The 23,237-nt window shown below is 38.5% G+C and overlaps 1 protein-coding gene across 4 annotated transcripts; it reads right to left on the reverse strand.

The window, feature by feature from the left end:
- Positions 1-137: 137 nt before the first annotated feature.
- On the reverse strand, positions 138-21,650 carry LOC121872556 (zinc finger protein 345-like). Of its 4 annotated transcripts, none has more exons than XM_042375364.1 (6): positions 21,618-21,650; positions 20,094-20,158; positions 19,533-19,641; positions 17,313-17,432; positions 13,964-14,209; positions 138-4,578 (listed from the first exon to the last, which is right to left on the reverse strand). In XM_042375364.1, the coding sequence occupies exons 3-6, from the start codon at positions 19,630-19,632 to the stop codon at positions 3,779-3,781; spliced, it is 1,266 nt and encodes a 421-aa protein (XP_042231298.1). In that variant the 5' UTR covers positions 19,633-19,641; positions 20,094-20,158; positions 21,618-21,650; the 3' UTR covers positions 138-3,778. The 4 variants fall into 4 exon arrangements, with proteins under 4 accessions (XP_042231298.1, XP_042231296.1, XP_042231299.1 ...); XM_042375362.1 differs by lacking the exon at positions 21,618-21,650 and adding an exon at positions 21,533-21,610; XM_042375365.1 differs by lacking the exon at positions 21,618-21,650 and adding an exon at positions 21,533-21,609 and having other exon boundaries at positions 17,313-17,396.
- Positions 21,651-23,237: the final 1,587 nt, after the last annotated feature.

A 23,237-nucleotide genomic window follows, 5' to 3' on the forward strand; every position in this document is an offset into this window, starting at 1 on the left:
CCAAGTTTTTACCATTTAATGCCACCCATGAAACTTAATTTATATTCCCCACACACACACACACACAAATGCACACAAATATATACATACAGTATATAAGAAATATTCAATAACTCCAGGGAAATCAGAGACCTTCCTATGAAATATCAGTTTTATTCTAAATCAGACTTCTTTCCACAGTACAGTACAGTACTGTGGCTGAACATTCAGATCACTGAAATTGTCACTTAAAAGTTCAAAGATCCATTCCTGACTTACTTATCATACTACGCATCCAAACAGTTCCCAATCACTTCCTTCCTCATCAAATGTGGGATTACACTTCACCGAAACTTTAATACAGAAAAATTATCTGGAAGAAAGTCAGCTTACTAAGTTATACTGCAAATGACAGAACTTTGCTTCACAAACGTACCAAAGGAATAGATTCAATCCTCAACATGAGGTCTACTACTATTAACAATGGCAAGTGAGGACTTATGTACACTACATTATCAATTACTTTTATCAATCTCTTACTCACATGAGTCGCCATATGTGTGCAGTGTCAATCACCTTATCTTCTCTACATATGCGTTCAAGCTTATCTTTGTCTACCTTTGCACTTTATTTTTCATTACAATGCAAGTACATTCTTGCCATGTTAGTGATACACCATACTGCAATCCTTTTGGTTTAATTCTGGACACATTGCAGTAAGCACAACATGCACCTGTACCAGTAAACTTTTACAGCTGTTTTCATGTATATTATTATCAGTATCATATAAATTAAAGTGTTACAGTGCAAGTGAGCAGGCACAGTCATTTGATATAGTGATGTCACAGGTCAACAAAAGCTATGTGCATTTGAAGGCCTGCAGTCAAAACATCCAGCTGGTACCACTAGTTTGGTGTGTAAAATGTTATACCAGTTAGAGAATTCACCATTTCTTCACAAAACAGTGGAGCTGTACCATCTGCCGACACCTAAAACTTATATAAGGACATAATTTACCTCAACCATTACTCATAACACTAGAGAAAGTACAGTATGGCACATCCATTATACAGTATTTTTACTGTGTACTTACTAAAACAATTGTTAAGAGATTTCCTAATACAGTATATTATAGAGATCCAATATTCAATATAATAGAGCAGCAACAAATACACTTACTCTAGGAATTGATAATACTGTACAGTAGATGGGATTATACAGTAAGATTCCAACTTATTCAAATACACTGTACTAAATCCTTCTCATTTTTCATTATTTTTAACCAAATTGTTTTCCTAAATATACAATGCATGTAGCTAGGAATACAACTTAAAATTGTTGAGTCTGATAGTTAATTTCAATCACATGGTGTCCACTCTTCCATACCCGGCTGCAACCCCCCCCCCCCCGGATGGTTACATATATTAAGTGTACTACAAATGGTTGAAGTGAATCAAAGGTGTATTTTCTTTTCTCCATTGTGTTTGGTTGGTAAGGTATGTACATTTAGGTTTGGTTAGGTTAGGTCTCTAAAGTAAAGTTGGTAAGGCTTGCAAGATTCAATTAGGTAATGTTGGTTAGACTGACTTAACCTCACCTGGTGTGTCCTAGTTCAGCTATACCACATGAATATCTTACACTGAACCACAATTTTTTCCACCGCAGACACAACTCTTTTGGTTTTAAAGCACAGAAGACTTGAGAAACTTACAAATAATTATTTTTAAAACAAGCGTAGTGAACCAAACAAACCTCACCTCACCTAATCTAACAAAGGAAGGAACATCTCCTGTATGGCTTGCTACAGCCAATCACAGTGTAAGACTCTTTTACTTACTCTTAGTATCCTCTTTGCCACCTATTGGTTCGTTAGTCGCTTAGGCGGCAAGTCAAATCTGTGTTACACGCTGTTGGCAAGTACTGGGCATGTACTGGCTCCAGAATGATTCTGTACCTGCACCAGTGTTGGTCCAGTTTGGTTTTAAATGAGATCACACTCAGCACCATCACAACACACTCTGGCAGTTTGTTCCATGAGTTTAAAATTCTCACTCCAAATAAGTTTGCCCTGACAATTTTCTGTGGCTTCTTCAATATTGAGCTGTAGTCCCTAGTAGGGTGGTTGTCCACCAGCTCCAGTTATGGACACTCGACTATGCAATGCCCTCTGAGATGTCTATAAACTTAAATTTAGTCACCCCTTGCCCACCTATAGTATATGCTACTTAATTGCAGGCATCAGTCACACTGCATGATTCACAATAACTTATGCCAGTATGCAAATTTCTACAGGAAATTACAGCATGTGACTCACCAGGTCACTACAGCCAATCACAGCTTACATAATAAATTACCCACCGTACATTTACACATACCGGTATGCCATTTACAGTACATAATTGTAACAAAAAGTAACATTTGTTAAACTACAGTACAGTATATAAATTCTGCAAACTTCCTGTACTGAACCTGACCAAACCAATTACTGTACAAGATATCCTGTAGTTATTATGTATTGCTTTCATAATATTGTAGATTTACATCTTCCATTCAATACCTATTACTATACAGTACAGTATAGTTTTATATAATATAAAAATTTCAGGAATTTGAGAAAATCATCTGATCATGAACTATGACAGAAGTAAGACACAGCTAAAACATTATCTTTATATTTCATTAAAGTGAAGGTCCTAACACTTACATAATACTGTATGTGATAAGTCATCATTATAATAATAATAATAAAAGAACATTTAAATAAAAACACCGTTACTAGCAGTAACAAGATGGTCCAACACAGCTTTGTTTTGACAGCCAGCCACAATGCAAACAAACTCCTGTGAGTGCATGACATGACGAGTGCCTGTCTAGTGTATCCTCCAGGTTATTATAGAGGCTACCATATTCTCCATCACAATTTCCAGAGGTCATCCAAACATAATGTTGTTAGAAACATCTTCTTCCAATCATTTCCTCTTGAATTATTCATAAAATGTAAGTATTATTAATAAAAACTAAGTGAATAGACTTAGAGAGTTAATAATTGTTATCACTGTTCATGTTTTGCAAGCAACAGCCCCTTTTTGTTTTACCTTAGGTCTTCTCTCTCCAAGGGCTTTAAGAATAGCAAGTGATCTTCACACAAGCAAGATGGCTATCATCTCCTTAATTTAAATAAAAATTAATAGTTATCTCACAAACTATCTTGACAACCAGTAGAATAATACGTAGGTACAGTGAGAGAATGTGGTATCTTCCTGGGGTTTTGATTAATACATCGCAGAATGGTTGAGCCATTTGATAAATGCATGTGGGGAGCCCATAAACAGTTGGCAGGCCTGTGGAACCTTTGAAAGGGATCGCCAGTAATGCCATTCACTGTGCTGGGCAGTCAGGATTCATTATACTTTGGCCAAATCTGGGAAGATACTTCATTCACACATTGTACATGATGTACACATCAAGTATCTGGCAATGCAATGAAATTTAATTTCATTATGTAACTTGTCCTTAAATTTGAAGGAAAAAAATATATAAAAAGAACAATTTACATGTACTGTTCTCTTTCACAAACCTCTTAATGGATTCTGGTAAAATCGTAAAATTTGTCCACCAAAAATTTTAAATAATAAGTTATGAGAGGATTACATAAGCTAAGCTACCAAAATAACTTAGCCCAGATACAATACAATATATTATGGACAATATCATTTCTAGGATAAAACTTACATGACAAGTTGATGACAGGATATCTATTACATAAATGTAAGAAACAATTTCTTTATGGTATTAAAATTCATGATAAGGTTTGAGACCCACTACCACTTGCAAGAGAGGTGCCACTTAGAAGAGATGAATTGCTTAAGAGTGAACTACCACTTAGAAGTGAAGTACCACTAAAAACTGATGGTCCACTTGTTAGATGACTACCACCAGGAAGTGAGGTACAAGTGGTTAGTGATGAACCACTAAGCAGTGATGTACCACTTGGAAAAGCAGTACTTGATGATGTAGTAGCACTTGCTGATGTAGGAGTGTTTAATGATTTACTACTGCTCTGAGCCAGTTTGATACCACTCTTATTATCTGTCAGATTAAGTCCTTGTGGGTGGTATCCTGGGCTCCCAGACCGAGGCTGCTGCACCACAGTGTAAGGGAGGCAGTCAGGATGCTTCCTCTCCATGTGGGCATTGTAAGTTTCTTGACGTACAAATTCCAGATTACACGGCACACAAGTGAAGGGCTTGTCAACTTTGTGTATCATCTCGTGCCGCTGCATCTTATCCTTCCGAGTAAAGGATTTGCCACAGTGCTGACAGACAAATGGCCTTTCACCAGTATGAACTATAGCATGTCTAGTAAGTTTATCTTTCCTTGTATATGCCTTCCCACACACCATACATACATAAGGACGCTCCCCAGTATGAACGCGGTTGTGCACACGAAGTCCCTCTGACCGGAGAAATCCTTGGCCGCAGTCGTCACATTCGAAGGGGAAATTTTTGGTATGTGTTCGGATGTGATTCTTCAGTTTGTCACCACGAGAAAGTACTTTTCCACAAATGTTACAAACTTTCTTCGTGTCCCAGCGTTCACCTGCAAAAAAGACAATACTAGTTATTATAATTTGTAAATGAAGGATTAATTATTTATACTATATCCGTTTTACAACTTAAAGGATCTGCAGTGAGTTACCTGTGACATCTCAACCAGTAGGCATCTATCAGGAGCATTTTGTTGGTACTAAATAGGCATAAATATTTACTGGCATTATATACTAACATTAGCCATGAGCAAATACCTTCTCACCTGAGAAAACCAAATTCAGCCCAATCTACAAGGACAGTTCACATTTCCAGCCAGATTAAATTGCCGACCATTATATCAAAACATAAACCTGTCTTGCTTCCCTGATGAACAACTGAAATTATGTGTTATATTTGTACTTTACTTCTCATATACAGTATTATATTTATCCTTTTCTATTTTGAAGTATGTCACAGAATCTGTAGTATGGTTGGTGTTTGGTTTTTAAAAGTGAATGATGTATGTTTAGTTCAAGTGGTTTTTCTTAGCCAGTTGTGTAATCATTCACTATGCAAGATATACTGTAAATCTACATTCCTAGTACAGTACAGTACAGTACATAACCCAAGTACTGATTACAGCCAGCAAAGTAGGACTGGTTTACTCTTCCCAATACTTAGAGTTTGTTGACACTCAAGCTCACCTGAAATTCAACCATTGTATATTTTATTGGAAGAAACAGTGATGTGGTTGTAGTTGTGATCCAGGAAAACAAACGAGGCCATTTGCAATTCTCGCCTTTAAGGATCACTCGAAGATCAGCCCCTAAAGTGCTCACCTTAAATCATCCACCAGCTAAACCAGCCTGAAACTACATTGGGGCAGGCCTAATCTTCAAGTGATCTATAAAGGCTAAAATTGTGCATAGTATCATTCATGATCTGGGTCAAATCACTGCTCCAAACATAAGTTGGACACTATTCACTAAGTATTGACCCACAATCTCTAAATTACACATCATTCATAAAATTGGGATGGCTTAGGGTCTCATATCATCCACTTGTATATACAGTAACTATCCCTAGTACCTCATCTATCTACCAAGAAACAACATGGCTGCAGCTTCTTGTAGAGAGAACATCACAGTAGTACAGTACACATTTCCTGCAACAGTAAGAATGAATGAATGACAGCATATGAGAGTTGAGTCTGTTGGTGTCTGTTCATGATTCTGGTCACTGCATCATAGAGGAAAAGGATTAAGGGAAACAGCCAAAGGGACCTGTTAACTGAAGGGTGGTAAATTATAGAAGGTTATTTCCTTATAGAAGTACAAGACCACATACCTTAGGACAATTAATCTATTTAACCAAACATAGAATACATAAACTTTTGATTCATTAAAAAGTCCTTCCTCATAAAAATTCTTGGATATGGTAAAATTCTTTAGTTTGCCGATCGATACTTTGCGGAGTGGGATAGTTCACTTTTATTTCACTAAAAACCTGTGTTTAGTTCACCAAAATATACAATACTCTGCACTTACTGGCAAGGGGGGAAAAAATTTATACCAGTTACATCACTGACCAAAAACTGTCATGTTAATTTCAGACATACAGTATATAAGAATTGTACTTTGAATTGAGTACAATTATATACCGGTAATTGTTAATATCTTCATTGTAAAGAAAAATGGAAACCCACTTATACTTACATCATGCAGGTTAGAAATAAAACATGCTAGTATTGTTTATACAGTTGTACCCCACTTAACGCGGTCAATAGAACCCAGAGGGTCCCGCGTTAAGTGAACAACAGAACATATGGGATTAATTCCAATAGAAACCAGCCCGACCCCCAAACTCCACTTTTTGAAGACACATAACTATGTTGTAGTAAAAATAACATCTTAATTTTATGATGGTACATGCACACAATTAATACTTAAGAGAAATAGAGAAATACAGTCGCCAAGTTAATGTCCATTCAAATAATGGACTCAACTCCCTCCCCCTCTTCTCACACTACACTGCTGGCTCTTCCCTCTCTGAGAAATTTTTGGGGAAAACCACTAAATTTTAATAAATAATACCTCAAACTAAAGTTAGGATAATACAATTGACATTGCTGGATTCCTTGTAAGACCAGGAATATTTTGAATATAAATGTCATATATTTTGCACAAAAGATAACATATTTACTAGAGAAAACATTTTATCTAAAATTTGTATGTCTAATGCAAAATATATGATGTTTATATTCAAAATGATCACCAAATTATAAGAATTCCAGCAATGTAAATTATATTCTGGCCGGGTAATTTGTATGAATTTTATGAGCTAAAACAGGCAGTCAGGCAGGGTGGCGGGTGGGGCAAATCTAAAAATAGCGTCTCGAGCCGGACACTCACCACGTATATGTGGAAAAAATCCGTGTTAAGTGAAAGTTCGCTTCTGGCGAGGCACCGCGTATATGAAAAAACGCGTTAAGTGAAACCGCGTTAGGCGGGGTAATACTGTACCAAAGGTTACATCACTAGTTTTTTTTTTTTTTACAGGGAAGAGCCCACCCGGGCACGTGTCATCGACCCACAACAGGGCCTGGGAGGCCAAAAATAAGAGAAAATACATTAAAAATAGAAGAGAAAAAGACTATAGGTACTCCTCGACTTACGACCACCCGAAAATACGACCGACGCAATCGTATAAAATATTTTTCAAATTACATATTTTCGAGTCGCGACGTTACTGATCGCACTGTGTACCGACAAAATTTTAGTTTGTAATTCCCTTTAAAATGGCTGGCAAGCATAAAAGTGAGAGTTCTCGTGGTGCTGAGAAGAAAGAGAGACACCCATTTTAGATTTCCTTGCATTATTTTTGCATTTTCGACTTACGACCAATTCAACTTACGACCTGGTCATCAGTCCAGAACCTCGTTGTAAGTCGAGGAGAGACTGTATGCTGTATTAATCTACACCACGAAGATGCCGGAAAACCAGCTTTTTGAAGTGAGACAGATTGTATGAGTACAGAAGCACAGAGGAAGGCTGGGCATTCCATAGTTTGGCTGTGTGCAGAAAGAAGGATGTACTACTGTATACGTAAAGGGTTATTCTAGTGTGACCGACATCCACACAGAAACGGTGGGCACTGCGGGCAAGACGAGTGTTATGAGCCCACAGCCTTACCGGCGGTACACAGGATGCCAAATCCACCGAGCATTGCCCATTAAAGTACAGTGAGTTCTGCTATAACGCGTGTTTTGATAACGCGAATTTGCTCTAACGCGATTTATGAATTAGGAACGATATTTGTATAACGCGAACGCTTGTTTGCTATAACGCGATTTTTGCTTACTATTTCTCCAATTTTGTGGTATTAACTGTGAATATGGTAAAGAAGAATATCTCCAAGAAGCGTTCTGGTGATAGAATTCCCGGTGATGATCGTAAAAGAAAGGATATAACACTTGAAGAGAAGCTCGATGTTATCAACCTCAAAATCACCCTTCTCCCCCATCAAGTTACATTCATATTTTGTCAAGGTAAAGTATTACATTTACTGTATGATTTCATTATTAGATATGAATGTAACATTTATTTAGACTGTGCTATCCTTTGTGTTAGGCTAACTACTAAATTTTTTCGATTTCGAGTAATCTGCACCTAACCCTATTTTCTCCATAAGCCCTGTTATTTCTATTACGCGATTTTCTATAACACGATATTTTACAAGAACACAATTATCGCGTTATAGCAGAACTACCTGTACCTGTAAAAGAGAGTGAAGCAACATTGTGGTGAAGAGAAAGGGAAAAGAGCTTATCAACTAAAGGAGGAGAGTTAATAAGACAAAATGCCTTTGAGTCCACCCTATCTAACAATTGAACAAAAGAAGAGCCACCCCAGATATGAGAGCAGTACTCCAAGTTAAGACGAATGAATCCCTTATAAACTTGAAGCAACTGCTCAGGAGTGCAGTAGCTAGTGTTCTGTATAGCATTGTGGCTTCCACAACATTTTAGAGAAAATGGCGAGGCCTAGCATAACTATTTTAGAATTTGGCAGAATGATTGCATCCTGAAATGTGATTAGTGGGAGATCTTCCTTTTAGGAAAGTGTAATTGGTAAATACTGTGTTTTATTACTACAGTATTGAATTTAACCAAGTTTCTACCTCCCCGTTCGGAGATGCTGCACAGATCCGCATTGATAGATGAAGTGATATCAGCTCTAGAAACAGACCTAGTTTGAGAATTGGGGGAAGGGAAAAATATGAAGAAGAGTGGAAACTAGAATCATCAGCGCAAGAATGGATAGAACTAGTCGTAGTGTGGAGAACAGAACCCTGTGGGACGCCACTATTGGTAGATAAAAAGCGAGAGATCGATCCCTCGACATCAACTCCATGGATCGGTTCTCAAGGAAGCTAGAAATTAGAGAACAAAGTGGGGGACAGAAACCATAAGAGGGAAGTTTAGAAAGCAAAGGCTTCTACCATACCCTCCAAATGCTTTGGAGATGTCAAAGGGAATGACGAAAGTTTACCCATAATCCCTAAGAAAGGATGACCAAAGATGGGTGCAGTAGGAGAGCAGATCACCAGTAGATCTTGCCTGGCAAAAGTCATACCGGTGATCCGACAAAAGAGAAAGGCTGGCACTGTATAAGCGAAATTGGTACCTGTATAAACACCTAGTTACGTCAGGCAGGTATAACTACAGCATTCCAACACACCATTAGTCTGCCACATGCTGTTCTAAAGCAATCTTGGTCTCATGGATATTTCCTTTGAATTCCTGTTCTGTATTAACCTTTAAATATAATGGTGCCTATATGTAATGCATCTGAATGTGTTGCTGCAGTGAGGGAAAACAGCTTTAAATACAGAAAGTGGAGCTAGTTGATGAGCTGAAGAATGGCATAAGCTTTGTGACACATGGACAAGAACATGGTATAAAAGGAACCACACTGCTACTCGTAGTTCTGAAGAAGATGTCCATGCCAGAGTGAAAGCTTCAGTGCTTATCTGTGTTAAATTGTCCTGTGTGAGTTGGAGAAATCATGCACTTGAAAAGCTAAAAGAAATTAACATATGGATTACCAAAATGTTCGAAAATAAACAGCTAGAATTCATTATTTTTTGTTTCATAATGGTTTCTATTTTCACATACATACTTAATACTGTACAGTCAACCCTCGCTTTACGCGGTCCCACTTTACGTGTTTCCACGTTTACGCGGTACCCTGCCGAAACCGGAATGCTCACTTTCCGCGGTGCGTGTACCCCTTTACGCGGAGAGCGGCTGGCGAGCCGCGCCATTTTTGGATCCAAACCTCCCGCCATCCGCCATGTTGTGCAAGCGGCGCGAGTAGGTTGCGCAGTGTGTGTCTTTGTTGCGTTATCAGTGACATCATATGACGTATCGGACTGTAATTGGGCCATGCGCCCTTACCTCCCTCCACTGCTAGCTGTGATTGGTTTAAAGTAATATGACGTGTCCACCCGCAGGAGGGAGGGAGGAAAGACGACGCTTGACCTAGCCGCGGCAGTTTCATCCCTCCAGGCCACACCGTGTATACGTGAATCCATTGTTCTGTAAAATGGCTTCCGCCGGACCACCGCCCCCAAAGAGAAACCTTTCCTTACCTGGACCCAGCCACCCTAAGCCAAAGAAGATACGACGTTCCTTAAGCTACGAAATTAAGTATAAGATCATACAAGAGTTGGAGAAAGGAACAAGACAGGATGATCTCGCGCGCCAGCATGGTGTTAACGAGTCTACGATCAGGACAATTAAGAAGGATGCAGCCAAGATAAAGGAGCACATGAACATCACAAAGTCTACAGGTGCTTCTATGATCAAGTATTGCCACAACCAGGTGCTTCCCAAGACAGAAAAATTACTTGTGAGCTACTTGGTGCGTCAGGCGCGACTGAACATAGCGGTGGACACGCGCTCAGTTCAGGAGTACGCACGTGAACTGTATGCTGCAGTGTCACGAAAGATGGGAATTACAGAGCCCAAACCCTTTAATGCTTCCTCTGGGTGGTTACAGAGCTTTAAGAAGAGAAACAAGATCACCAATATCAACATTGGTGGTGAAGAAGCTAGTGCTGACCGTGTTGCGGCTAGGGAATTTCCTCCGTTTTTACGTGAGATTATGGAGGAAGGACATTACACCGACGACTAGGTGTTTAACATGGACGAATCTGGTCTTTTTTGGAAAAAACTATCTTCCAAGACCTTCGTTGTGAAGAATACCAGCAAGATTCGGGGCCGGAAGTTGCAGAAGGAGCGCATCACCGTCCTGTTTACCACCAATGCCTCCGGTACCTGTAAGCTCAGGTTATCGGTGATCCACACAGCACGCAAGCCGCACGCCTACAAGAGCATGGACATGACCAAGCTAAATGTCCACTGGCTGACCGCACGTAAGGCATGGATGTTCTCTACACTGTCCCTCTCCTGGTTTGATGACTGTTTTGTTCCCGATGTGAAGAAATTCTGTGAGCAACAGAATGTGCCATTCAAGATTTTGTTGCTGCTGGACAACGCACCAGGACACTCGCCCCTACTGTTAGATCGTCACCCCAACATAAAAGTGGTCTTCCTTCCTCCCAACACTACGTCTATATTACAGCCCATGGACCAAGAGTTAATCTGTAATGTAAAAGCTGCATTCTCTACTAAAAAATTCAAGCTCCTGAACGACTACACCAACACCAAGGAAGAGTTGCGTAACCTGAGTGACACCAACACCGATAGCAAGAGCAAAGACGACGAGGATCAACAGTTAGCAGAGCAAGAAGTACTTTTAAAACAATTCTGGAGAACATTCATCGTCAAGAAAGCTGTGGACTTCTTGGTGGAGGCATGGGATCAGCTCTCTGTAGCAACTGTTCGTCACGCATGGAGACATGTGTTGCAAGGCATTCCAGGCGTTAGGCAGAGTAAATCTGTGACTGGTGAGGTTCAGACTGTTGCAGTAGCAGTGGACCTTGCCAGAGAAGCTGCACAGAGTGTTACAGCTGCAGGCTTCTCCGAGACCACCAACGACGACATCCTGGAGGTGATAATGGATCCTGTTGTGACTACCGACGACATGGTAGATGATGATGACGTCAGTGAAGAGGCAGGTGGTGTGTCATCCCAAGAAGAACGCCGCTTATCCCATAGTAATGTTAGGGGTGCCATCAAGTGTACCGAGAAAGCCAAGCTCCTCCTTTCCGACGACCCTGACGCAAACAGGTATGAAATCTTCACTACCCAGCTGTTGCAGACTATGGAGCCCTACATCAAGGTTTATCACGACAACATAAACACCAGCCGTCAACAAAGCATAACAGAGTTCTTCGCCCGCAACCCACCACAGCCAGCCCAAGCCAGTGATAGTGACAGAGGTAGAGACAGTGATGATGACTTTGAGGGATTTGTCAGGGAGGCACTAGTAAGTGTGGATGACACCGATGAAGACTCACCTGAGGGCCAGTAGCCTGCCCTCTGCCTCGGAACCAGCCTCCATTCCCCTACGCCGACCCATCTCTTCTACTAACGTAAGTGTTAACCCCAGCCTTGTTTTTTTCTAACCTAACCTTCAGTTTATTCTTCTCTTATTGACTGTTCCCTTCTATATTATGTGTGTGTGAATACCATCATAAAGTTAAGAGGTTATTTTTAGTAAAACATACGTATTGTGTCGGGAAAAAGTGGAGTTTGGGGGTCGGCCCGGTCTCTATTTCAATTAATCCCATATGTTATGTTGTTCACTTTACGCGTTTCTCACTTTACGCGGGCCGCCGTGGGTTGAATTAACCGCGTAAAGTGAGGGTTCACTGTAGTTTTATTCCACTTGTGCTTCATAAAAAAATGGAAATATGTTTGGAATGCTGTATAATGTATTCACAGTTACCCTTTAATCCTGCATTCCCATAAGATATTAAATTTCTCAAAGCCACAACTGAAGGGGTAGATGTGAGAGGCAGCAACTGATGCACTGCAAATATACAGTTACATACAGTCACTGATTTATAAAAGTTCGGTTCATGAAAACCCAAAGTTATGAAAAAATAGAATTTGTTCCACGATTCGATTTACAAACAAAAATCCTTACTTACAATAGACATTTCTGCCAATATAATTTTTTTTCCCTGAGTAATTATGAACTTTATGTTAAAGTAATGCAGTTTTCTACTACCAATATGCTTACTTATTTCACTAACTTATTACATTATTCTCTACCACTCCCAGTGATATGAAGTCTACAAATTATCTTTCAATATGTCATCCTCCTCCAACAAACACCATATAACCTACTCATCAAACTCACTGGGGGCAAATGGACTCATTTCAACCAGACAGTTCCTCAGCCAGTTGCCTGATTGTCAAATTTCTCTTCATTTATTGTCATGTAATCACTCTGTATTTTTAAATATCATCTGCTAATTACAGGTATGTACAAGTGTGGAGTTATAGGAGTGGGTGGAATTTGGAATTGAACAAACATTTGGATGGCAGCATTCATGTCATGTATACAAAGCAGTGGGAATTTAAGTTTGATGCAAAAACTCATATTTCATAAAATCCTATACTATACTGTACTGTAATTCATAATGTGGGCTAGAGTCCACATTATTTTAAATTATGGTATGATTTTTTTACTGTACAAGGTAATTGTAAAATATAACTTTTAGGTGCATTACTAATACAGTTGGTACCACTGTCATAGAAGACTACTATATACAGGAGTAATGAGGAAATAATCCATCCCCGCTACACCACACCAACTAAACCCACGGTACGTTAAAAATTTTTTATGTAACTGGATAAGAGTGACACCTACAGTATTTTCAATGGTATAAACTTAACTACTGTGCATAAATCTGCTTTCAATGAGGGCCCACAGCACTAAAGCAAAACTAATGTTCTGTATAATCATGCAGCTCATCTTCCTCGGGATAAAAGACAATGTGAAGCGAGACAAACAAATACCTTTACCTGTACTTTTATATGTATCTCAGGATTTTAGACACCTTAAAAAATCAAAATAGGTCATCGCCAGTCATTATGGGGCATCATACTGTAACTTGGGACCAAAGGACATTTTCACGGGTCAAATTATAAATGAATGGCAAGAGAAACCCCATTTTTTTCATTAACACTTAACACAGAATATTAACTAAATAATAAATAGTCTCCATTTTATAACCTATCATACGGTGTGAGTGAAACTCTTCATGACCCAATGGCCTAGGTCACAATACATAGGAGCCACACTGCTTGAATATTCAACTTGGGCCACCAGCAAAACACTGTATTCCCCCAATACAAAAATTTTACAGCCAACAATAAATAGTATGTAATTAATGATTACTAGTGAACTTACCTGACTTATTGCAGACAACCATACTCACCTTTATTAAACCTGTTAACAAAACTTAAAGTTGCTTACCAGCTTTGGCTTTATGGCTATGGTGAGCCATGTTGGTGGACAAGGGGGTGAGAGCTACTGAGGGAGTGGGCGTCTTGCTGTCATCCCTTTCATCCACTTCTCTAGACTCAGACTTCACCTTTGGTGGTTCGACAGGAGGTTTAAAGGCCGACTGTAGATGTGGCTGTGTGGAAGTGGTGCTGTAGGTATTGTGGTTGCTGCTGGTAGGGTTGTTGCTGCCAGAGATGGGAATCAACTGGAATGAACCTGTAATAAAAGCATATACTGCTTAAGTGTGCATTCTTACTCCTTCAAACCTTTCCCCACTTACTACATGGTGCCCCAAAACAAGAGAAAATACACACACATCTTCCCTTCACTTATTGTCATTAATTCATTCTTACTGCTATCAAAGATGTACTGTATGTGTCCAAGGTTACACAACAATGTCTCAGAGCCTGTCCTCCTACACCAGCCAGCACCAGTATGTACAGAACTGTACAGTAGTTCTCTAAAAATCACTCTACTATGTACTGCACAATGTTGCTTCTTACATGTTCATTCCCTTCAACTCTTCAGCAAACTTTAATCTGTCTCTCCATTTCAATCTTGGTATTCCCTACTCCCTCTGAATTAGCTATACAATATTTTTACATACTACAGTATCTCTCTCTCAATATGTCCACACTCTCCAAGAAGACCCCAATACACCCACTCCTCATTAGGCGTGCACTGAATAGACTATCCAGCTGGATAATAGATATTTACACTCCAACTCAGTATCTGGCTGGATAGTTAAATTTTTTAACTATACATACAGTCTCTCCTCGACTTACGACGGGGTTCCGTCCCGACGACCAGGTCGTATGTCAAATTGGTCTTAAGTCGAAAAAGCGAAAATAATACATAGAAATTCTAAAATGGGCGTCTCTTTTTCTTCTCAGCACTACGAGAACTCTCACTTTTACGTTTACCAGCCATTTTAAGGGGAATTACAAAGAAAAATGTTGTCAGTACACAGCACGATCACTAACGTCAGGACTCGAAAATACGTGTTTGAAAAATATTCTATACGACCACGACGGTCGTTGTCCGGGTTGTCGTAAGTCGGAGTACCTGTATATGTGTGTGTTTATAGGTATGGGATCTTTTATCCGACATGCTTTGGACCTAGGGGTTACCAGATAGGGTTTTTTTCCGGAATTTGGAGTGCTAAGCCTAAAATGTACTAAATGTACAATATACCCTCTGTATCTAGCTGCAAAGCCTGAGTTCAGATCACAAGATTCACCCCTAAAAGTAGCTTTATCTGTACACTGTAACATTAAAAACTTAAGTTATATGTAACAATGAAAGTATATACAGTACTGTACTTTATTGTAAATAGCAAAAATGAAAGCATAAAAAGTTAAAAAATGATAAAAGTTAGTGTCCACACTACATCACAGTTCTCGGGGATACTGGCTGCCTTGATGCTCGCCTTAGCAATGCAGCCCAGCTGGGACATTGCCTGGCTGCCTTCCCTAGCAATGGTGCTCTGCATTGCAAAGCCTCCAATCTCCACATGCTCGCCACACAGCTTCATGGTGGAAACTCGTAGATACTGAAAACTTTATACCTTATGATATATATATATTATATTTTCTTTTGCATTTTCTGATTTTAGGATTGCATGTGTATTTAACCGAGTTAAAAAAAAAGAAAATTATGTGTATCTCCCCGAAATTACGAGTTTAAAAACAACCCTAATACAACATACAGTTCAGAGGTGGGGAACTGTTGGAAAATGCCCCCCACTGCCCTAGAATTACTTGGCGCTTCTTTTAAATAATTCGCTCCAAAATATAGCTGGTTTTTCCAGCGTTCCAGATACAGGATCGCAAGATAAACGGCCCCATACCTGTATATAAACACAATTAAATAAATAAAAATATTTATATACTGTATAAGCTTTCTCAGGACTGAATTGGACTCTTTATTACTAGTCCTTGATTACAATATTTTAATGTTTTCTCTATATTGTAGGTTTTAACATAGAACTTATGTTTGAGAATTTTTAAAGGCATTTAGATGAAAAAAAAAAAAGTCACGCCAAGCTTAAGGCTGTGGAAGCAAGCAGTAGCCGTGATTGACACTACTGTATGTTTAGGACAGCAAAACAAAAATTCTCATGACTTTTATATGAAAACACTTTTAATTAGTAGGGACATAACTATTTTCCAGCTTGAAAAATACCAAACATAGGCATCGTATAAAGAGTAAAGAATATATAATTATCATAAGAAGAAGACTTATACAGTACAGTATGGTGTTATGGTAAGTTTTAGAGGGACAGAGAGAGCCAAGTCCAACAGGTAACAGTTATGCTGCAGAAAATTAATTTTAAGGATATTGGTGAAGGAGGTGATGTTAAATGGTGTTTCTTGTGAACTAAATGCTTCAAGAATTAAAATATAAACAGGGAGAGCTGTATGACCATGTATGTGAAAGCTACCCAAGATATAAGACAACAGCAGGAGTGGAGGAAAAGGCTGGCAGTAAGTATACCTTATTTATACTGAACTCAACACAAATTGAACTATCCAGCCAGAAAATCCAAGTAAAATTTACTATCCAGCACATCCTTACTACCCATTACTTCTTTCACCTCACCTCCATTCTACAATATTACCTCACATAATGATCCCGTGAGTGTCATTTCTGTTACCTGCACTTCCAATTTTCTCCAAAGTCCATACTTCACAATCATACTATGTATGTATGTATGTATATATGTATGTATGTATGTATGTATGTGTGTGTCTCACACTAAATGGGGATAATTGTCTATTAAACCTAATAGGGGTAGCTTTTTTGCATTTTGCTATAAATTAATGGAAATCAATTCATATGCAAAAAAAAATTTGCTGTTTCACTGAAGACATGTTTTCTGTTATGGTTACAACCAAAACACCAAATTTAGGTTTAGTTAGTAAGAGTGTTATCTATTTATTTTTTGTTACACAATTACCTATATGACTGTCTCTCCATATATGGACCAGTTTGTTATTATACAGTATGTTTAATTTGTCACTATTTTTAATATTATCCCTATGTAGCGTGACACATGCTTTGGGACCGACCGTTTGGTGAACATTTTTAATTTTGCAAAATAAAGATTGTCGTACACCATGGGTATTATGGACCTTGGCACCATGAACCCAAAATATAAGGTACTGTACGGTATGTACAAAATTCATCTTCTTACCCAAAGATCATAAACTACATGAACCTCTAAAGCACTACTGACCCTAAGAGCCCAAACTAAACCAAAGAATAAGGACAGAAATGAAAAGGTGGTGTAATAATACAAATTACTACTTATACTCACCATCCAAAGAGCTGGTGCCTATACAGTACATAAGGGGTTGCAGGTGTCGTGAAGGACTTGTGTATTGGAGAGGGAGGAGCGTAGCTGCAAGATGGTGTGGTGAACTCCTGTGGCACGTGGCTAATCGGTATGGTAGGAAAGGGCCTAAAATAGGCACAGTACACAACACAATTCCAGTGCTTGTTACATGTCGGTGGGAGCAATACAGTAGGGACTGCCTAGAGTTACTACATCACCATCAGCTAAATCAAGGCCACATGATAAGAAACAAAGTTCTTTATCTCAGCACAGCCAGGTGTATCACAAAGTGAGTGAGGTTCCCAACCTCGAAACATCTGTACGCCGTTCAGACGTTAATTTTGTAAAATTTGTGGATAAAAAATATGAAAAACTTAGCTGACCTGATAAACTTGTGGGAAATGAATTTAAACAAAATTTAATAATCTTTTTTTTTATAATCAGTACAGTATATAGTTTCTACAAGCCACACGAAATGGCATTTTAGAGGTAACGACACCCAGTTAATCCCTGAGCAGTCATTTGTGTCTCTCTTAACAAATAAAGCACATACCATAATTATTACTAACAGCTGGCATCAAACAAAACTAAACTGGCTACTAATACATATACAGTACTGTGTAAGCAAGGAAAAAAGGAAAACCTGTACTGTACTAGATATATGGATATACCCTTTGAAAGTTATCTAGGCATGATGGTCTGGCATACCCCAGTGTAGCCAGTGACCCGCACTTACCTCAGCTGGCTAGTGACGAAACTTCAAGTACACAAATTATCCACAAACCACTTAGCATTTTTACAGTCTTCTTCAAGATGATCCGAGCTACTTTATCTGTTATTGTTTTTTTTTATATAAATTACGATGTTTTGAGCATTTTTACTTTTTCAAATTAAATTTTGCAAACTGTCGGAAGCTTTGGGCAAACTTAGCACAGGTTGGATCGTAAGTGAATTCAATGCGAACTATCCCATTTTGCGAAGTATCGACCAGTAAACGAGAGAAGTTCTACTGTATATACATATGTGTGTGTGTGTGTGTGTGTGTGTGTGTGTGTGTGTGTGTGTCTGTATACATTTTTTAAACCAAACTGGTCCATACACTATATACATATGATCATGTATATCATCATAAATTAATACAAACTATGAATGATTAACTTTATCACTAACCTTATTATGACAGTAAACAAAGTCTTAAATAAAACAGCATTTTTTACTATAAAAGCACTAATTTCCCTTAAGTCACAGCAATAAAATCAATGTTTTATAACCCCTATTTGGCAAATGCATTAACTGCATTTTATGGTTTAATCCAATGACTATCCTTATTTAATGTGAATATATATGCGAGAGACTGATAAGCAAGTGTTCTTGGGCCATTATGTAATATAACCTAGTTTTAATATCAGAAGCAGTGAGCCAAACATTTATGGTGCAAATAAAAATGTGACCATTTAGACACAGGGGCAATGGGACCTATGATATTACAAGACTCAATTCCAATACATAATGAAGATTGAGCCCAAATCTTGATGTGTCAGTATACATTGGGCCTTCAGCGATCTCTGCCTTAATAACACCCAGTCTTAGTGAAAATGAAGACTGGGCCTAAAGCCATGGGTGCCATTAATTTGGGGGCCTATTGAATACCACATAATGAAGAAAAGTAACCAGGTAACATCAGATAAGGTTGTTCTTGGTAGGAATAACTAGGATTTATCCCTTGTACTGTACACTTAATACTCTTGCTTCTAAATACATTTGTTAATGATTTCCATACAGTATTTAAAAGTAACTTTGCCTGCCTATAGGCACAAGCAAGGCATCTGTGATCTGAATAATGCAATATAGCCTTAGTGTTTGGTAGCGTTCAGGTAAACGACCCAAAGAGGATTTCAAGAGGCTGGACATGAAGGAATCCATGGTTTATGAAGTGTACAACATTAACCAAGGAACAACTACAAAGAACGAGTGATACCATCAATGTTGTTAATGGTTTCTTCATCTTCAGATACATGAAGATATTATCCTAGAAACAATTTAGACCAGCCAGGAATGAGACAAAGACAACAAAATATCCAGTGGCTGGTTGAAGATAAACACCCAGGTTTGGGAGCAAATGAATACTGTATATCTAATTATTCTCACATTATACAGTACACTACTACTGTACAGTTAAAAAGACAATTACAATAAACTTACTATTGCCAATGGAAAACTCATGCCCATGCGCTGCAACAGCTGGACGAGGAGCATACCATGGGTTGGGTCCATGGTCCAAGCCACTTAGAAAATGGTCCATACCTCAGCTCTGAAAACCACAAGAAATTATAGTTTTAAATTTCAACTAACTAACACAACACTTCCCAAACTATACTTTACTTAAACAAAACATATAACACCTACCTACAAAATTTCTACTGAGGTAAACAATAAAGTAAATTAAAAAATGACATTGCCTGCATGGAGGATGGGAAGGATGTCTTTGGACTGAAGATCAGGGTACAGTACGCAGAATGTTCCGAGTTGGATGATTAAACAGGACAGGAAAAAACAAGATCACTATTTCAGAGATTTTTAACTGTATAGTATATCTAAACTTTGATAAAATACTATCCCTTTTGATGAATATTCAATATTAAATAACAAAATGCTGTCATGAAAATACAGTATTTAATTCTATCTCAATTCATTTTTATGTTTTCCAAGAATAAACACACAAGACTTATTGTGTATCTAAATTGTTGTATGTACTGTACTCACTCAGCTGCTGTTTTCAGATGACATCCGCTATGGACCTGATCACAACCACGTCTTTTTCTCCTAATCTGTAAATAAAAAACAATTATAAAACGATATATTAAAATTCTTATCAGATTAATGAATGCCAATGTTGTGGGAAAATCTTTTCTAATCAGAGTACAGTACAGTAATTGCCCAAGATACAGATGGTTGCTATAATTTCACCCAAATAGAATACAGTACAGTATAGAAATCATGACCCCGAAATGGAATAATCTTACAACAAAAAATTTCAACCTCACAGAAATAACATAAATCTTTAAAGACGAAAATCTTTGCTGAAATTACAAGTTTTTGTAACTTGTCCTTGTGTGCACAGTATATTACAGTGCATGCCAGTGTCTTGTCTTGTCATGCCAGTACCCACAAATACAGAACACATGGTAGACTCAGCTGGTATCTACACAAGCAACTAGGTTTGTCTGGAGTGCAGCACTTTCTCAGTTTTCACACCTCTATCCTATACGGTGTAGTGTAAATACCAATTTATAACAAGGTTTTCACATCCTGTTATTATTATTTATAACTGGTGACATTGTAGACTAAAATATTATTAAAGGATATATTAAAAGATAATGTATTGAAGGGGATCTAATTACAGTAATATAAGCAGAGCAAAAGTCTGCTACATGAAGTAGCTACATGGCCATATATTAGGTTAGGTTAAGTTAAGAGAAATTAATTATCACCCTCCAAAAACCTTACCAGTGCTACCCACAATGATGAACGAAATAGTTTCTATTCTCTAAGAATGATATATTATGACCACAAGAGGACATAACTACAAGCTCAACAAGTTATCATGCAGAACAAACATAAGGCAACACTTCTTCACACAGAGGCTGGTAGACCTATGGAACGGTCTACCAGGCCAAGCTGTGGAGTCATGAACAGTACTGGGCTTCAAAATAACCCTTGACAACATTATCAAGAACAATGGAGGGATCCTACACAGGCCACTGGTCTCCTTCCCTCGGCATTACCTCCTCTAGTGGGAGGCCATAAGGTGAATAAGGTGAATAAACAGTAATGAAAAGAGTAACATCTTGCTGAAGGTTATATCAAATAGATGGTATAATAATGAGAGAAATATCTTACTAAAGAATGCGTTAAATTGATGGTAATAACAATGGGAAAATAACTACCACAAGGAGAGTAATATTTCCCTAAGGGTTATGTTAATGACGAGAGTAATATTAAGCTACAGATATAGTAAATAAACGGCAATGAGGAGAGTATTATTTAACTAATGAATATATTAAATACACGGTAATATATAATGACTAAGAGAGGAGGTGGAGGTCTGGCTTGGGGGCTCTGAGGCACCCCGCCAGATGTACCCACCAACCACTACTAACACCTTATTCCCACACCTCACACTCAACGTCACTACCTCATACCGTAGATATAGAGGAATTATCACAGTTTACGAGGTTAGGGTCGGTATTATCAAGGAATTTAGTAGAATGAAGCCAAGAGTCCTACCTGTGTATGAACACTGTTACCATCCGGGTCAGGTAATAGAGAACATACTACTACCGCTCTAAGTCTCTTTAATTATAAGGCGATATCTTTCTCTTGAATGATATATAATTTTGAAGTAACTAAGAGCATCTAATTTTGATTTGTATTTATTATTTATATAAATTATCGGGATTGATGGGATAATGACAAGTGAAGGCAACAGTAGTATCATTGTTATATAACCTGGTTGTGGGGAAGAGGCGCCATATTGGATGCTTGTAAACAGCGGGTGTCCGAACAGTCCATCACGACCTATGTAATATATCATTAACTCTCAAGATCAATGTTGGGAGCTTATAATTCATCATTCTAATAAAGGAAAATATTTGATAGCGTTGTTTTCCTTTTAAAAAAATACAGGAAAAAATAAGATAATGGGTGGGGTGGGGGGCATATACCCCTTAGGAAGTTGGTGAGGATGGTACAGTGTAACCAATGGGGTGGACAATGGTGTAACCAATGGGGCGGTGGGGTGGGACAATGGTACAGTATAACCAATGGGCAGGTGGGTGGGACAATGGTACAGTGTAAAAACCAATGGGGCGGTGGGTGGGTGACAATGGTACAGTATAACCAATGGGGCGGTGGGTGGTGACAATGGTACAGTGTAACCAACGGGGCGGTGGGTGGGTGGGACAATGGTACAGTATAACCAATGGGGCGGGTGGTGGGACAATGGTACAGTGTAACCAATGGGGCGGTGGGTGGGGTGGGACAATGGTACAGTATAACCAATGGGGCGGTGGGTGGGGTGGGACAATGGTACAGTATAACCAATGGGGCGGTGGGTGGGGTGGGACAATGGTACAGTATAACCAATGGGGCGGTGGGTGGGGTAGGTACAAGGATGGATATTACAAACAATAGCATTTAAAACAAAGTGAAGAACTTTGTCAGTCAGCGAATACTTGTCAATTATTATTTCGACTGTATATTTACGAAAACATCTCGATCCGCATAATCAATTTTGCTGACGATACGAAGGTTTGTGGGGAGATACGGCATCACATCATGCTAAACCATTGGCACGAACTTTTCAAGTGTTCGCAGGACTGGTGGCAAACACTCTTTTAACATTACAATAATAAGTAAGCTCCACGTGGGGCACAATAACCCAAAGTACGACTAGATTGTGAACATTTAAACAACAACTTTCTGGCATCCACGGATAAGGAAAAAGGCCTCGACGTCCTGGTAGGCTAACCACTGGGGGCAGCAGTGAAGGAAAAAAACAACTCTAGAGGTCATAATCGTTCCTTTCACTGTAAAGGTAAGAAAATGTTCCTTCAACTTTATATATATCCTGTATGTAAACATACTAGGAAAAGTGTAATAATAATAATAATAATAATAATAATAATAATAATAATAATAATAATAATAATAATAATAATAATAAACGGTGGCTGAAAATATACAAACTTGCATGTGATTTGGACAATGATATGCGTTCAATACATTTACAGGGCTGTACAGTACATAAATCAGAAGTTGTTTATTATTTTAACAATAGATGGGATGGTGCTATTCTTATATCTATCAGTGCGGGCTCTTATGGGCTGAATTTTGTTGTAGTGACGG

This window comes from Homarus americanus, unplaced genomic scaffold (assembly GCF_018991925.1).
Source record: "Homarus americanus isolate GMGI-L3 unplaced genomic scaffold, GMGI_Hamer_2.0 scaffold39155, whole genome shotgun sequence".
In the NCBI taxonomy this organism is placed as follows: Eukaryota; Metazoa; Arthropoda; class Malacostraca; order Decapoda; family Nephropidae; genus Homarus; species Homarus americanus.